Source organism: Oculina patagonica, chromosome 2 (genome assembly GCF_052425735.1).
Source record: "Oculina patagonica isolate OP01 chromosome 2, crgOcupat, whole genome shotgun sequence".
Classification (NCBI taxonomy): domain Eukaryota; kingdom Metazoa; phylum Cnidaria; class Anthozoa; order Scleractinia; family Oculinidae; genus Oculina; species Oculina patagonica.
This window is the reverse complement of record NC_135759.1, coordinates 9,067,678-9,085,050: the sequence shown is the minus strand read 5'-3', so window position 1 is coordinate 9,085,050 and position 17,373 is coordinate 9,067,678. Positions and strand designations below refer to the sequence as shown.

The following is a 17,373-nucleotide window of genomic DNA, read 5'->3' as shown; positions in this document are numbered from 1 at the left end:
ACACAAGGAAATGATCTACCAAACCGGTATTGGAGACACAGCCTCTTAAGTTTCCTATGTGGCGGAACTCATTTCATTCTTTTGGACCTCGAGTGGCCACTAGGCTGAATCCACGTGGTGGCATATTCTCAAAAACGCCCAAAATGTTTATTTTAAGTTACAAACGCGCAGTATGTTATAGATCTGGAGTGAAAACAAGGCTTAATCTACGTGGGGGCAGTAGATCGCAAGGGCCAAAATCTTTACTTTAAGTTGCCAATGTAGGGGAACTCATTCGATTCTATTGGACCTGGAGTGACCGTAAGGTTGAATCCACCTGGTGATGCATGGTGGCATTTTTAAACGAGCAGTTTGTTGTGAATCTGGTAAAAAGGGTTAATCTACGTGGAGACTTAAGATTACAAGGGCCAAAAGTCTTCATTTTGAGTTCCTCATGTGGAAGGACCTCGTTTGATTTTGGACCTGGAGTAACCATAAGGCTGAATCCACATTGTGGAATTTTTCCTAAAAAGTTCAATATTTACATTTTAAGTACTGCATTACGCATCCCATGCTGCGAGTAATTTTACGCGTGATTAGCGCGCGCACATTAAGAAAATGGGGGCTTTTTCTATACGGCTTGGCTGGCAAGAGATATAAATCGTCGTTTCTCGTAAACGAGTTCCGGGACCTTTTATTTTTTCAAACGGGAAGTTTGGTGTGGACCTAAAGTGAAAGTAATACTTTGTCTATTATATGGGAACTTATTAGATTCTTTTGGACCTGGAGTGACCATTAGGCTCAATCCACGTGATGGCATTTTCCCAAAAAAGGCCCAAAATGTTCATTTGAACTTTCAAACTGGCAGTTTGTTGTGGATCCGGAGTCAAAATAAGGCTTGATAAACTTCGTGGTGCATTTGATCACAAGGGCCAAATGACGTCATTTTCAGGTTCCCATGTGGAGGGACCTATTTTTGTTTGTTGTTTTTTCTTCTTCCCCTCCGATGTTTATTTTTATTTTATTTTACATATTTATATATGTTCATCTCGCTCGTGCGAAAACTGTATTTTACCAGACAGCGCTTTGCACGTGCAATTATTGATGCAGAAACAATACGGAGCCTGTCCATAAATTTCGCACATCTTCGGTATCAGTCGTCGCACTTCTTGCATACCGGAACCATGCATACCGGAACCTGTCCCCGCGACTTTTAAGGTTCTTGACATTTCATAAGTATGGTTTGCATAACCATGGTTAACGCGTTAACATTGAAATCTTAATACGAACCAGGTCCTTTATTTCTGTAGGTTTTGTTAATTTCGCATCAAGAATCGATTTTTAATTCTCAATGCGCATGGTAACAATTCAACCGATTTCAGTTAGCATATGCACTCGACCCATTTCATAGGATTATATTGAAATTATTTTTTTAAAAGTGAGAGGTGCAGGCATGTGTTCGCGTGCGCACCTTGTTATCTAATGAAGTCAGTGCTATTTACAATTTCCCTTCTATCAATTAAACAAAACATATGGATTTTAAACAAAAATTCTCTTTTAATGTGAGACATACCACTAACCGTGCCGATATAAGTCAATAATAGAAGGTTTCAATCCCCGCATTATTTTGTTTTTCTTTTAAAGTCAGATATACGTGTTTAAAATCCATTATGCAAAACGAGTTTATCTTTTATTTAAAATTGCAAATGACTGAATTTCAAATACACAAGTAAATTGCGCATAATACGTAAAATAACCACACGTGTTTGTAGTAAAATCGAGTAGAACCTAAGCATTTTCATTCATTGTGTGAAAAAAAATGTTAAGTTTTAATGGGTTTAAATTCGCGCGTGTTTATGATCTGTTGACTTTGCGTTTTCCTAAAAAGATAAATAAATAATTTAAGCAGATATTGCACGAATGTCAGGTCTGAATTTTAAAAATAAATTCAAAGGGTCACGAAACATACCTTGCGATTGTAAAACAAACTTAAGGGGTGCCGCCAGATCGAATATTTTCTATTTATTTTTTTGTTTTCTCCAAACGGATCTTATGGCAAAGGTGACACGAGAATGCCAACAATACCCTTAAGTTAGGCTTGGTTTGATTCTAATATATATATATATATATATATATAATTTTTACAAAAAGAAGATCTACAAAAAGAAGATTCACTAAAAAAAATATACATATATTCATACGTGTTCTATATTCTTCAATATCGTAAATTCTCCGAAAATAAATTCTCTGAAAACGCTAACGATCTAAAGTGCCATGCCAAACTATTATATATATATTATTGCAATATAACGCCTAAGGGGACATCATCACTTATAGTCCATTTTGTAGTTACGGCGACCATATTGACTTTGCCCCAGGGTATCCTATAATGCATATTAAAATGATTTATTCTTTTATTGTGATAATTTTGCAATTACCATTATTAAAATTATAAGTGACTTTATTAAATGCTATAGGATGCCCTGGGGGCAGAATCAACATGGCTGCCGTATTTGCAAAATGGACTATTGTAATATATCAATGTATTTTATGGAACTGTTTAGCCTGACGACTGAATTTATTTCAAAACAGATGGACAAACGTTTAGTTCAGTCCACATTAATATTAAACAATGCCCAATTTGAGATTAGGTTGTATTGTGGCTTCACATATCATCTCTACGATATTATTAGACAAGCCGCCTAAAAACAAAACAAACAAAAAAGGTTGAATAGGCCCCTTTTATCTAAATTAGCTTTCCATTAACTTAAACTTATGTTGCACGATATCCAGAGAAGTCATTAGCAATAAACGACGTCATAAATTGTAACTCGGAGAAATAATAATATACCAACCAATGATCGAATGTCATGTTATCTTATATTATTTGTTTTTTCTACAAAGCGAATTTAAAACATAACAGCCTTGTCGACGTTGAAGTTTTCTCAGCCGTTATTGAACAAAGCGCTCACTTCAACTGGTAAGCGAAGGTGGGGATTTTTAGTAATATATTTTTCGATGTATTTAGTGGTCCTCTGGAGTTTTTATTATTCTTTCAAATCAGAGTTCTTAAAACCATCTCTACATGCATGGGTAATTGTTTTACCCTCAAATAAAAGAAAAAGAAAGAAGTAAGATAGTTTTCTCTGTTGAAATTTGAATTGCAAAAGAATATTTTGCCAGAAAGTTATAGGCATATTTTATATACCCTTTAACTTTTATTTTTGCGTTATTTTTTCTAAGGCAAATTTTTATCACAGTTAAAACGCAATAAAAACTACACTTGTCAATCTTTTATGGTGAACACAATTAGAAAAGGAAAGCGCCGAACGAGGCGGGACGCGTTTTACTTTAATAGTTTTTTCGCCAAAAGTTCAGCTGTACATGCAATTTTAGGAGCTAAAATCCAAGACCACGACCAGAAAGACTGTTTATGTCGATAATTCGCATAAAAGTTTCAGTGCAGATCTGATAACTAGAGGGAATGAGAGCACTTACATTATTCACCTTAAGGCGTTGTAAAACATTATTCGGCCGAGGGAAAATTAGAGTCAAGGCGATCTATATCGCAATACATTCCCTGGTTATCTTTCAGGGCGTGTACTGTTGTGCGTTAATCAGGGCCTGCAGTGATCTGCTTTTAGCGATAATATGGCAATGCAGTATATTTTTATTCTGTTGTTTTCTTTTCTTTTCTTTTCTTTTTCTTTCTTGTCTTTTTCTCTCAATAGAGCGTGTTCATGGCGGCCATATTGGGGGAAAAAACTAATTTTTATGCAAATATATTTAATTGTTACACTCCTACAACATGGCTGCCATGAAAACACCCTATAACAAAGATGTTGTTTCCTTTATGGTACTGGTACTTTTAAGGAGCAATGTCATGATATTTTAAGTCATTTTCTGATAACTTTCAAATTGAAGAGCACCTCAAAATATTAGTTATCTAACATAGAAAAAAGCAAAGGAGTAATAAAACAAAAAGAAAATAAGGATGGTTTTCAATGACGAAGACTAAAACTGATTACGATCGACAAAATTGAAAAAAGTTACCAATTTATTTAAGATGTGCTGTCTGTGACGTAGCCTCTTTAAGTGCAATATTCATTAATAAATAAAAATCTGATTGTTAAGCAGAATTATCATTCTATTCACGTATGAGGCTTTTTTTTAATTATTTTTATTTTACTTATTTTATGAACGCTTCCAATTAACACTTGGAAGTAAGACTGTAAACCGCGAGGTTTCATCGACCAAACAGTAGCTTTATGCAAGGACGTGTAATTCCCTAAAATAGGCAGTCTACAAATTTACCAATAGCCGGTAATCGGGTGAAATGTTCAAACTTGCTAGCGATCGACTTTCACGAAGCGCGCTCTTTTAAGGACGTTCGCGCGAAAATCTTCCAACATTGCAATTTTTCTTAAAATTTCACCAGAGCTAGTTTATTAGTTACTTTTATCAGAAATGTAAAAAAAGTGGGGGTCACCGACTTCGTTTCCGAAATACGATAACCGAAAGAGGGCGCGTATTTGGATAAATTTCACTTCGTCACTCGATATGACCTCAGCGGCTTCGGGCGACAAAATATTTTAAATTAATTGATGTAGGCTAACTTTCTTTGTCTGAATTTATTTTAGTGGATCTATTGTACAAATATATTTCGGTTTTGAAGTCCCTTAAGGAAAATCTTGCCTTAAAGAATTGGATTTGCGAACACTCGAGACTGGAAAATGTGACTAATTTGGTCGCGCGCGAGGGGAGAAAATGAAAAAATAACAAAGTTCCAACATTGGAAATTCGCTCATTTTTTGTCAATCAGTAGAAATTTATCGGTAAAGGTGGTATATCCCGAAAAAAGTGGGGGTCACCGACCGTTTAATGGAGGAAACTGCAAGCGAAGTTAACGCAACGGCTACCAACCCTATATGTGTTTGGAAAGTTTTCTCAGCGCGCGCGTCATGCATGACGTGGCGTGACGTTGCCACATGAATTACGTGCGCAGTAAGGATGCGCATAAACAATTAGCGCGAACGTCCTTAACACGTAATTTTTAATTCTTCTAACACGCATTTATTTACATGACGTTTAATTTGGATGACACTCCTTTTCGACTACTCTTTTGAAAATCGTCTTAGTATGCGTGATCACCCAAACACAGACCTGTAAAATCCCCTTTAGCCTTTTAATATGATTGATTGCAGAAACCGATAAAGGTTGAAACGTGTAACGCGCGCGCACAGCGTTTGAATATTCATTTTGCTAAGTACCATATTTGGAAACACGAAGAATTTGTACGCGAATGCTTTATACACGTAATGACGCAAGCAACATAATTTTGATTTTGCGGTAAGATGCTTGAATTTCGACCTAAGCGCCGTAAATTTCTTGCAGAAACTAAAGAAATACATTAAGTGTATCGAAGCGAAGTTCTCCAGACTACTTCAAGAAGATGAAACAGGAGAATTTAACCAAATTTAACTTTATTCAACCAAGCTTGTTCAAAAACAAGATTACGCCATCGAGTGCGAGCTAGCGCGCGCTGTGAATTTAATCCAAATATAGTAATTTTGATTGGTTAAATGGTTCTCGTAATTTTCCATATATGGTACTTAGTGTAAACGAATGTGCAAACGCTTTGTACAATGCGAATCATAGGGAGTAGGCCTATTTTTTGTATCTTTATTTGTTTTAACAGACTACTTCTGAGCCGTGAAAGTAACAACGGCAATGGGTAAAGAGGCAATTCAGATTTTTGGATTGGTCACTATCGTCCTGTTTATCTACACTAAAGGTAACTCATTTCAAACGTCGTTTATTTAGCTTCACTTTTGGACGTATAGGCGGATGATGTTAAACTTACATAATTTATAGAGGTTTATCCGCAATTTTTCGAAGAAGATTTGCTCAGTTCTGCTAAAGTGTCATCGGTTCTAATCATCAGGGAGGCGTGTGTGTGTGTGTGTGTGTGTGTGTGTGTGTGTGTGTGTGTGTGTGTGTGTGTGTGTGTGGGGGGGGGGGTTGAAGAGGAAAGGGGGGTGTAGAAGCAAAGCCTTTTGGGACCTCGAATAACATAACTGGCAGTCCTTGGATACAGAGTGTGTACAAAGAAACACAAGAATTGTTAAGGCGAATGTCTCTTGCATGGTGGCACTCGACCTTGAAATGCCGAACCTAATAGAGAGTCTGCGACAGGAAATATTGTAGCTAAAGCTGTTTTGAAGTTCTATTTGGAAATATTTGCATAAAAAACTTATACTTGAATAACAAATTTAAAAATGTTAAAATTATGAGCTTTCGATTGACAGTCTGTAATCTTTGACAAATAATGAAACTATACGGTAAAAAGTGTGAAGAAAAAAGATTACAATAATACAATAAAAAATATAGTTTTGAAGGAATAAAATGCTAATATGAATCAATTATGTGTATAGGGCCATCAGAATACATTAAGATCATATGTGGTTTATTTTCCTTACCTAAATGCACAAGCCTCCTTAAAGGAACTGTGTCACGTATATACTTTAGCCAGATTTAGACTTAAGAAAACGGCTACCAAATTGAGTGAAATATAAAAATAACCACTTAAATCAGTGATCACAAAGGAACATTTTATAACACAGCAAATACAAATAAAAAAATGTACGGATAGACAGAAATTGAAGAAGATTTAAAACTGACTGCATCATCGGTTTTCATAAACTGATAGACTAAACAGTTTCTTTTTTTTTTGGCTTGTTAGCAACGTTAAATTATAACGCCCGGGAAACATATTTGTTTGCAATAAACCTATGGTTTTGTCATTGAGATCCATGGAATTAGTTTCTTTGCTAATAAAGTATTGGGCAAAAGTTTATAAAACAGACCAAACTAAGCCTTCACCCAGTAACGAGTGCCTTATCGTCAACTGATCTCCCTTTTCTAATAAGCGCCTTCTATTTGTAAAGCACTCAGGGCGGTCAATCGAGTCATTGCGATGTTATATATTGATTTAAAATTTAGTGATATTAGTAAACGTTACAACTCTTTTCTTTTTCTTTTTTTTATTTTCAGCCCAAAATACAACTCTCATCCCCCAAACCACCAAAGGTAGGCCTTCGTTCAGTTGTTACCTGATTTCATTTATACATAATTGCGGTAGCCTGACTTACTAAAGAACTATTATTAATTGACTGTAACCTTTTCTGTTTGTATTTCGTTTATTAGTTTTACCACAGTTGTGTGAGTCGGGTGGGACATTCTATAACGTGGGTGACACGTGGGAGCCAGATCCACTTACCGCGTGCCGATGCACTGCCCCGTCTTTGGTTGAATGCTCTTTAGAAGTTATACCAGTGTGCTTAGATCATTATCGAAACCCAAGACAGCTCGGGGATCGGTGGCTCGCAAACCCGACAACTAACTGTACCTGCACTGACTCAGGTGTCGTAATTTGCCAAATAATACTAAATCAGCCTGAATGTTTGGACATCAGCGGAAACTTACGTAAGAATGGAGAGACGTGGATGAACAGCTCCTGTGTGTATTGTTCGTGTATCAGTGGCGGTATTAACTGTACCGGATATGATGTGAACATCACTTATGGATTGTTTAGTGTCCAGTTGTTTCCTACCTGTGAAAAGTGTCATATTCAGTCGAGCGCACAATGGAACCCATATACTTGCAAAGGTAAGCTATCTTTTATGATTAGTATCACCCACGTCGCAGTGCGAACTGATGATTACCTGCCTTTAAAAGAAAATATTTAGGCAGAGCGACCACTTCCTAATAACAATATTGCGTCTGGTGATATAACATTTGAAATTTAGAAATACTTTCTACTCAACTAAAATTGTTATTTTTTTTGATATTGTTATAAACGAAGTGTAAACAGTTTTTTAGGCTAATGTTTTAAGCGCGGTATCGAAAAAAAAAAACACTCAAGGAAAGGCAAATATAACATATGCGAGTTTGGGGTAGCTTGTTTTAGGTAATTTACGAAATTATTATTAGTTATGCCTTCGTCCTTCGTTCGGTAAGTGTGTATACATTGTGTTTCATCATGGATAGGCGTCTTTGAGCTGTCTTACCAGTATGTCCTGGGACATTTGTCAATGGAATATCAGTTCCGTTAGAACGTAGTTGGGTTCAAGTACCCTGCAGCGAAAAAATCAGTCATGGTCTTATGTGATTCCTTCGTTAATTAAAAGTTCCGATACGAATTATTCGATACTTAAAACTCGTGGTTAAATCTGTTAATGTTTTTTGTTTTCGCTAAACATGTCTTTAACTTGCAAATTATTCAGCTATCCAAAGCTGATTTTATTTACAGCTAATTCAAGAAAGGTTATCGGAAAAAAAGCACAAAAGTGTATGGGAAAAGACCGAAAGGTGATCTGAGTATTCACTCGAATTTTGCATATTGGCCTGTAGGAAATGAACGAGTTTCTATTTTTGCACGTGAAGATTTTGTTTTTCCTCTCAGGAGGCCTTTTTTTCTATAGCTTTACTTTTACTTTCGCTTGTTTTCGAGTTTTAAAATTTCTTCCAAAATCCAGGGGGCTAAAAATAGTTTGTTTCCACGTGTCTAGAGGGAAAGAAAACATGCAGATTCGAGTTCGTCATGTTGCCTTCTTATTAGTATTCAGCACGTGCATTAGCTCTCTACTTCTACCCATACTACCATTCGGTATTGTCGCGTGCACTTTTGTGTTTTTTTTTCCGACAACCTTTCTCGAATAAGCTGTATACTAACACGGAAAGCAGCATTGCAATTCCTGAATGGGGGATGTTTTGTTTTTCTGCAGTCTATCAGGAACTCTCCGTAAACGAAACGCTGTTTGAGTGTGCAAGTGACGGATTGAATATCCGAGATATTCACCGGTGTAACGGGATCCGGGACTGCCCGGATGGATCTGACGAACAAGGCTGTGACAGTGGTACGCTTTCAATGTTTAAAAGTGATTTTTTATTTCTATCTTAATGGTCAATATGGTGCAAATGCATACAACTAAAAACACCATTCTAGCAAGCAAAAAATATTCCATGTTGTCATTTCCCTGTCCATCTTACTCGATTTTTAAAATGCACGTAAACTTTCCCCCCAAGCCCCTGCCTTCCCCATTCCCTCCCCTTCCTCTCTCTCTCTTTAGATTGTGCCAAGGAATTTTTACTTTAGGATGGAATCTAGCTATGTGCTTTCGTGATAACTTACAGGGATGAATAACAACGGCGTGAAGGTTGTATAAGCCTCCTCCCTTTTGTACAGTTATAGCCCTTAATCGTTTGATCGACTGATCGATCGGTCGAACGACTGACTGACTGCATGACTGACTGACTGACCAGCTGAGGGTCTGACTGACTGACTGACTGACCGACTGACTGACTGACTGACAACTGACTGACTGACAACTGACTGACTGACAACTGACTGACTGACTGACTGACTGACTGACTGACTGGCGACCTACTGACCAACTGGTTGGCTGATTGCTTGATTGATTGATTGCTTGCATGATTGATTGATTGACTGATTGATTGATTGATTGATTAATAATGATGTCTTAGCTGTATTTACTTTTTTTATAATTTAATTTTAGTCGTTTGCAAGGACGAAGACGGAAACTCATTCCTTATAAAAGACGATAACGGTTGGCAAGTTTCCCAGTGTATGAATTGTCACTGCAAAAATGGCCTGTTGACATGCCACAAGACACTGAGTATTAACTTCCCAGGCTATTATACCGGCATCTATGACCATAACGAGAATTGTGAACAACCGCAATGCAACGTTGCAAAGTTTGTAAGAGAAAAGAAAGATTATTGTGAAGGTAACAGGTCGCCTTGTATAAGATAACAGTTCATAAATAAATAATTTTCAACGGAGGGAAAGTATATTTTATTGTAAAAAAAAAATAAATAAAAATAATTCTATGACGCTAAAATAAGTTGGGATGAGCCATGCTTTGGATTATTTGAGATTTATAACTTTAAGAAGTAAATGTCAACAATATTTTATTTGGAAATATTCTGGCCTACTAAAAAAAGGAAAAAAAGTTAATTAAGTGCAAAAAAAAAAAAAAAAGAAATCAGTAGAAGCAGTCCAACGCCTCGTGGACAGATTTGTAAGAAACAGTCTGTCTTGTCGAATAAAGAAAATGCATCTTCGAGAGGGTTTAATTAATGTAACTAGACTCAAAGGACGTCCTCATGACGTTGCTGAAACAACGAAGTTTGACGCCAAAGGATTTTGTTTTCTATTTGTTTGTTTTTTATTGATAAATTCTAAGCTGGACCTTACTAAACGTTTACCATCATCACATCGTGTTAGCTGTAATAGAACGCCAAAGAAGGAAAGGTATACTAATGTATTGTGAACCACCTTGCAGTAGCTCACATTTTTATCAAAAAAAAAAAGAATGTCCAATGAAAGTTTCGTTTTATTGGTTATTTTCTTTGGTGTATAAGAAACACATTTTACGTTAACAGGTCTGGATCAAGATTATTCATTTAGTTATAACGTTTGTTTTCTACTCAGGCGTCGAATTTATCAAAGATGACGGAATTTACCTCAGAGACCAAACATGGAAATTTGCAGGATGTGATTTTTACTTCCCTGGAGCCTATGAGAAGTACAACGTATGTCCACCAATGGTTAAACCTGTTTGTTATGTTTACAATGGAGCGATCTGCTGTGCCTCGGAGTGTCCAGGTATTGCTTTTACGTATTTATAAAATATTTTCTTAAGTAAGTGCATGGATTTAAAATGTCGAAGTCTAAATAAAGCAATTCACAGGGAGACACACGGCAATCTTTGAGTTAGTGTTGGACTTCAGAGTGAAATGGAGGGATAAGAGTTATATCAGGACACCAAATATGCCAAGTGCTTCACTCCACTCATGTGTATAAAAGGTGTATGACAGATTTTTGTGGCTAATGTAAAGATATAGTCTACAAATTATGCAGGGGATAATAAAAACTGCAGAACGCAACACAGCCACGAACAAAACTAGAAAAGAGCGGCTGTACAGAAAAGCTGGTTGTTTCAAATATGGAATCATTTGTATTCCCATACGTTGAAATATATTAACTGCACATGCAAGCTTCTAGGTAATATCACCGATATAATGCATTATAAGTTAAAACTTATAACTTATAAATTAATAAGTTATAAATTTTCCCCCAAAGGTTTATCATTATGCTTGTACTAACAGTACTACTACCGCAACTGTTTGTTTCGTTCATTTCTCAGGCTTAAAGCAGATTGCAAATCAACTGCGAGGAAACCTCACATTCTGTCCTAGTGGCCGTCAGTTAGTATCAAAAGTCTGGCATTGCAGGAATTCTAACCATTGCTTGAAGAACTTTTATATTCAGAATTGTTTATCAGGTAACGTGCTTTGTAAGTCTGACATATGGATATGGATATAGATTAGCAGAAAATCGTAACCAGTCTTTGAATGAAAGAAGCATTTAAATTAAGCAGTGCATTTAATTTTCTCTTGTCTGCTTGTTTGCCCGGCTTTACTTTCCTATTAGTGAGTTTGTTTGTTGCTTTAACCGTTTTTTGTTTTCTTTTGAAATGGGGCAAGGGAAATTTTCAAAATAAGAAGAAAACCAAAATGAGGGGTTTTTTTGAAAAGAGGATTCGCTCAATAATACTGAAAGTTTCAGTTGCTGTTCATTCATCATTTGCTAAAATTTTAATATGTCATACATGTGTCCATGATATTTGCATAATTACAAGCAGGTCTGACCAAAAATCCTCATTTTTAACATTTGTCTTTACTTTTTCCAGTTTTTTTTTTTAATCGTAAGATTTGTTTATTTTTACATTGCGTAAGCATTCTGGGTTTGTTTTGCATCAATTTCCGTTTTTTTTTACTGATGTTCCAAGAAAATGGTAAAATCCAAGATGGCGGATCCTAGATGGCGGTTCTAAAGACACCATGTGACGTCATAAAAGTTATGTTATCTTTCTATTCAGTGCAAAATAATTTCGCCGCGCCAAAATAGAACAAAAACTCTGGAGAGGGGTGCCACTCCATCCTCCCTTAATCACGGTGGGGGTATTAAGAAGAAAAAAGTTGCCCACATATCGTGATCGTTGCACGGAATTTTAGTGATTTTCTTAAATGAGATACGTTTTCTCCAACGTTTTGCAATACATATATTTCTTCCCTTGCTAGCGGTCACGTGTTGGGATGAGGACTCGATCCAGTACTTTGAGGGAACCACGTGGTCTGTTGGTAAATGTATGCAGTGCAGCTGTAGCCAAGGCAAAATTCACTGCTCAAGAAAGCTTGTATTGGCTTCATTTTTGGTTTTGACTCCAAAGACTCAAAGCGAAAGTACGTTCACCGAGCATTGTAATCAAGGGGACTGTAACGTTGCGAACTTTATGAAGAGAAACTATGGAGTGTGCCATGGTGAGTTTTTCTACTAGCTTATAGGGCAGGCAACAAACCCACTCACAGTCACAAAAAGGCATATATAATTATTTTTTTACTTATTCTAACGATGGCGTCAGGTTATCGCCTGTCATTGATTCACAGTGTGTTGATGGTACTCAGACATTTCGGCCAACTCTTAGACCCTTCATCAGTTTTAGGATCGCTTGATGTTATAACGCGTGATTGAATAATTAAATAAAACTATGCACGTGATGTATACACGTGGCAACAGCGAACAGTTACTTTGCGTGATGCACAACTTAATCACTTACTTATGACATGTGGACTTCTAGGATAACTATATAGTCATGCCCAGCGTCCCGGGGGGTACGTACTGTCGTATTATTATAAACTATTATGGTATGTGCCACTGTGATGGGTATGGTTTTCTTGAGTTAAGTATAAATTGAGGTATAAAATAGGGTAATATTTTGTCGAGAAATGTTGCGGACAGATTGTTTCCATGAAAAACAATAACAGTGACACTGTTCTAAGAAAAGAAAGTCTGGGATAGGGAAGGGATTTTTGGTGTTCTAGTCTAGTATGGGGTTGCAAAATCAGCTGAAATGTAGTATGGTATAGGGTGTAAGGGTGCACTTCAATACCTTCTACTAAACTGTCCATGATTTTAAGAATATATTCCGCTTGATGCATTCTTCTGAGACTGTTTAGTTGTCGAATATTAAAGGCCATTTTTTTTTATTATCAAGCCTGTAGGTGGAACAGTAAACTGTATTACGACGGCGATCACTGGAAGGAAAACAACGTCCATTTTTACTGCAGCAGCTCCTATCAAAACGTCAGACCTGGCTGCTATGTTGAGAACGGTCGAGTGACGTGTACTGGTGCAGTACCAGGTTGGTGTAATTGTTTAAAACGCCTTTAAATTATTATTAAATAACATGATAAAAATCCTCGTTTCAATAATTATTGAAGTGCGTATTCTGTTTCTTCCGTTGTTGCTGTTGTTGTTGTTCTTGTCCTTATTGTCGACGTAAGCTTTTGCTATTTGTTTAGGTTGCTACCAAACAAAAATAAATCACAGGAAAGAAGAACGTTTATTATTTTCTCGCTTGATAGACTCTTACTGGTACATACATATGGTTGAAGTGGCTATCTACCAAAGGTGTCATCCTAACGAAGTCATCAGATATAGCACAACAGGCAATCGATGACAGAATGAACCTACGGGACACCAAAATTTAACCCTATTCAGACCGTGGGGGGAGGGGGGGGGGGCTTTTGAGGCCTGCGCAGACTTTGAACGCTTATAACTTTTTCAAGATTCAACCAAACCCTGCCAACCTTTGTGAGTTTATCTACAAATTATCTGGGAATAATTTAGTAGGATAGCATGTTGTGTCATGAACTTGACATCACCATGGCAACGGCATTTTAATAGGCATGTTTTCCCAAAGTTGTAATTTTCGTGTTTCTTTAATGAAAATTAACTTTAATAAATGCCATTAATTTTTACTTTTTACGGTTTTCAAGCACAGTTTTATTGATTTTGTGTACTTTGCGGTGATTTTGGGTGGTTTTCTGGCATTTTGGAAAAAAATTGAAATCCAAGATGGCGAATCCAAGATGGCGGCTGTTTTGACATCATGATGTAATTGCCACGTGATGTGACGTCATAATCCCACGTGACGCATACCAAAAGAAAGATCTTTGGACATACTATACATTCTGAAAGTTATTGTGATTGCTTACTTATTCTGGAAGTTACATGGGGGGGGGGGGGGGGGGGGAGGTCAGAGAAGGTCCAAAAAAGCCCGGTCTGAATAGGGTTAATAGTTGGAATAACAATAAGAATCAAAATACAAAAATAGCAGTGAACTAACGTGCTACAAATAGCAACACGTAACCAATCAACCTCATCGCTTGATGGCTAGAAGTATCAAAGTGAAAACGTCGCGATCGAGAACGCAAATCGAAGGTGAACGAAGATGAACGAATAACCTTTCATCAATTCTATCCTGAACCACGATAGACAATATCGGTAAACCACAGTTTTCTAATTTTAAAGAGCATGTTATTAGCAGTTTTGTTGCTTAAATTGCTACTGTGATGAAATTCGCATCTTTCCTTTCTTAGCCGTTTTAAAACATTAACAAGTACTCTTTATGAGAAGAAAAATGCCGTTTACTGTTTTCCAATATCTCTTTTCTTTCCAGAGATATTCAAGTTTTAAAAATATGCAAATTAGCAAAGCGATGACGTCATAGACTCAACCAAATTTTGATCAAAAATGAAGAAAGTGATATCTCAGCCAATTTGTATCGAAAGTCTATGATTTTTTGCAGTAATACTCTACAAGTCGTGTTTCACAATATGAACTTAACAATTTGGTTACCATGGAAACACACTAGGTTCCAGATCCCTCGGATACTAAGGTTCTTGGATTGTGTGTAAGAATATTTTGAGACCAGTGTTTTTCAATGAAATTTGGCCAAGTCGGATTTGTGCAAGCCAGATCTGCAGTAAAAACTGATCTGAAAGTTTAATTAACGGACAAGTTTAAACCATGGTTTTATTTATGCATAAGAAAGACTGAAGATGGGTCTTCTTCAAACCTTGAAGAATGTTACCCGCGGAGTTTTGTTAACATATGGATATTTTCTTGGTTTTAGGAATAAGGGAGTTGTCCTTAATATTAAAGGATGATCTTTTCTTGTGTCAAAGTGGACATGAGATCATATCGCTTGACGACAGATGCAATGTTCGTCCGGACTGCGACGATCAATCAGACGAGTGGAATTGTGATCACTGTAAGTTATATCAATACTTTGTTCGACAAAGAAGAATAGAATATTTGCCGCAAAATTTGTTACCTTTTGGGGAAAGGTGGAACTCGAAACCTTTTAATACAAATAAACCCTATTAAGACTGGGTGAGTGCGGGCGGGCTTTTGACGCCCGTTCCAACTTTGGATATAATTATGAACCTTTAAAACGATTATAACCACCAAACTTGGCGACTTAACCTCGAATTGCACTGGAAACATTTTCGGTGCTAGAGCCACGGAATAACAAACATTGACGTTGCCGTAGCAACCGCTTTTTGACAGCTATGTTCTACGAAATTTGCCTTTTTTGTGTTAATCAATAACATTTTTACGTTTTGTGATGGCATTTGTATTTTTACTCTTAGTTGGCAACGATGTATCATATTAGATATTATTTTTTATGACTTATTCGAATTTAATATTAATTCGAAAACGGTTCTGTAATTTCATTATTGCCATATATAATATCCAAAGCTGCCACTCCTCCCGGTACCAGAAAGCTAAAAATTGTCCGGTATGAATAGGGTTCTAATTGAAAGGTAATAAAGCGTTTTATGAACGACATAGCATAGGGGGTATCTGGAGAATTCTTTCCAGCTACGGCTCGCTCTCATTCGATAAAAAATATTAATGACGAGACAAAGGAAAGCGATATAACCCCATGGCGTACCAAAATTGAAAACGTAATGTTTGTCGTATATATGTTAATGTCCCTTGGTTATTTACTTGCTATATCCGTTGTTTATAATTGGAAATAAAAAGGCTGTTTACGGCAATTACGACTTACTTAAAGGCTTTTGTTATTTTTTCTAGAGAATTGTTAAAATAAAATAGTGAAAAATTTTGTGCATTCACATTTTTTGAAACCACCCCGATGCATGGCACACAATTTTCTCTTTTTCCTTGCGGTAAAAAAGTGTAAATGAAAAACGAAATGAAATTGTAACTTGTATTTCACTGTGTCTCTTTATAAGCTTGTATTATTTCGTTTGTTAGATTACTGTGCTCCTGAAAAGTCACTCGGTTTTCTCTGGACAAGAACGCGAGTGGACGAGGGAATTATCAAGCAGTGTTCTTTAATTAACTCTAAATGGACAGGTAACAGGACAAAACAGGATATTTTTACAAGTTATAGTTCAATGAATAAGTAAAGTTAAGTAAACAAGTAAGGCAGGTATAGGTAGCAGCATAGCCACAGATTTAAGGCCTTCATTTCAATGTATCTTGTCATGATAATGTGACTTTTCATAATATCGATATTTGAACTAATTGTTTTAATTCAATAGGATCGTTTGATAGTAAATGTACTGTTGGAGAGCGCCAAACCGTCTGGCTCCACAAGAATACCTGTGACTGCGAAAAGAAAACCTTAGTGAAGTACTTTAAGGAAAAAGTAAGTTTCTGTTTTAGCCCTTAATTAAAACACCATGCAGTCAGATAACTAAACGAATACGAGTCCAAATTGTATTTAAAGTTGAATTGTTTCCTTGATAAGCAACTGATTGAATTAACAAAAAATCTGATCAGACGCATTTTGCCGATGTCCAATTTTCAAGCTACTCTTTGTGAATGACATTATCTTAATTAAATACCCACAGAGCTTCTCGGGCCCTGCATGGAAACGTGTCCTCGAGCGGTTCTTAATTTTAAAAGCAGTTATGGATGACAATCCTTTTTCTTATCCAAGATTGCAGGGGTAAACCAAACCAACTTTATGAATGTATCACAAGATATGGCTACCTCAGCACAAGCAGGACATTTCACCAATCCCAAAGCTTTTCACGATATGTTTAAAGATCTCTTTCATATCGTAACAAGGATCCTAACGCCACTCACGTTACAAAATGCTGATGCAGCACTGCAGTACTGTCAGGTATGACCATTAAGAACGAGTTGCTAGTGAGGAAATGAGAAACGAGTTACTCAAATCAAACGGGCTTATAGACAAATGAACGAGAAATGTGATTTTGCTGGTATAACAGCTCATGCAGGAGCACTTCCCTTCCATCTTTTAATCCTTTATTCCTTTGGTCCATCATTCCTTCCTTCCTTCCTTCCCTCCTTCCTTTCTTCCTTCCTCCACATTTCCCAAAATTTTTCCAGGGTTTATTTTACTGCCTTCGAGAACATCAAAGTGCTCTAGATTTTGAAGCTTGGTTCTATTTTACCTAAAC

At 36.6% G+C, this 17,373-nt stretch overlaps 2 protein-coding genes across 2 annotated transcripts in view; one reads left to right on the top strand and one right to left on the bottom strand.

Annotated features, from left to right (window-relative positions):
• Window positions 1–17,373, bottom strand: part of LOC144642897 (uncharacterized) — a 112,333-nt gene that overhangs the window by 8,895 nt on the left and 86,065 nt on the right. The gene's annotated exons all lie outside the window — the stretch shown is intronic.
• LOC144642890 (uncharacterized) overlaps window positions 2,852–17,373 on the top strand; it is a 39,924-nt gene continuing 25,402 nt past the window's right edge. The window contains exons 1-14 of the mRNA XM_078501991.1: window positions 2,852–2,959; window positions 5,678–5,773; window positions 7,033–7,068; window positions 7,186–7,647; window positions 8,766–8,897; window positions 9,558–9,788; window positions 10,496–10,669; window positions 11,211–11,348; window positions 12,148–12,387; window positions 13,122–13,268; window positions 15,045–15,182; window positions 16,196–16,297; window positions 16,486–16,592; window positions 16,887–17,072. Coding sequence (XP_078358117.1) covers window positions 5,710–5,773; window positions 7,033–7,068; window positions 7,186–7,647; window positions 8,766–8,897; window positions 9,558–9,788; window positions 10,496–10,669; window positions 11,211–11,348; window positions 12,148–12,387; window positions 13,122–13,268; window positions 15,045–15,182; window positions 16,196–16,297; window positions 16,486–16,592; window positions 16,887–17,072 — 2,157 coding nt within the window. The 5' untranslated portion in view covers window positions 2,852–2,959; window positions 5,678–5,709. The remainder of the gene's footprint in view (window positions 2,960–5,677; window positions 5,774–7,032; window positions 7,069–7,185; window positions 7,648–8,765; window positions 8,898–9,557; window positions 9,789–10,495; window positions 10,670–11,210; window positions 11,349–12,147; window positions 12,388–13,121; window positions 13,269–15,044; window positions 15,183–16,195; window positions 16,298–16,485; window positions 16,593–16,886; window positions 17,073–17,373) is intronic.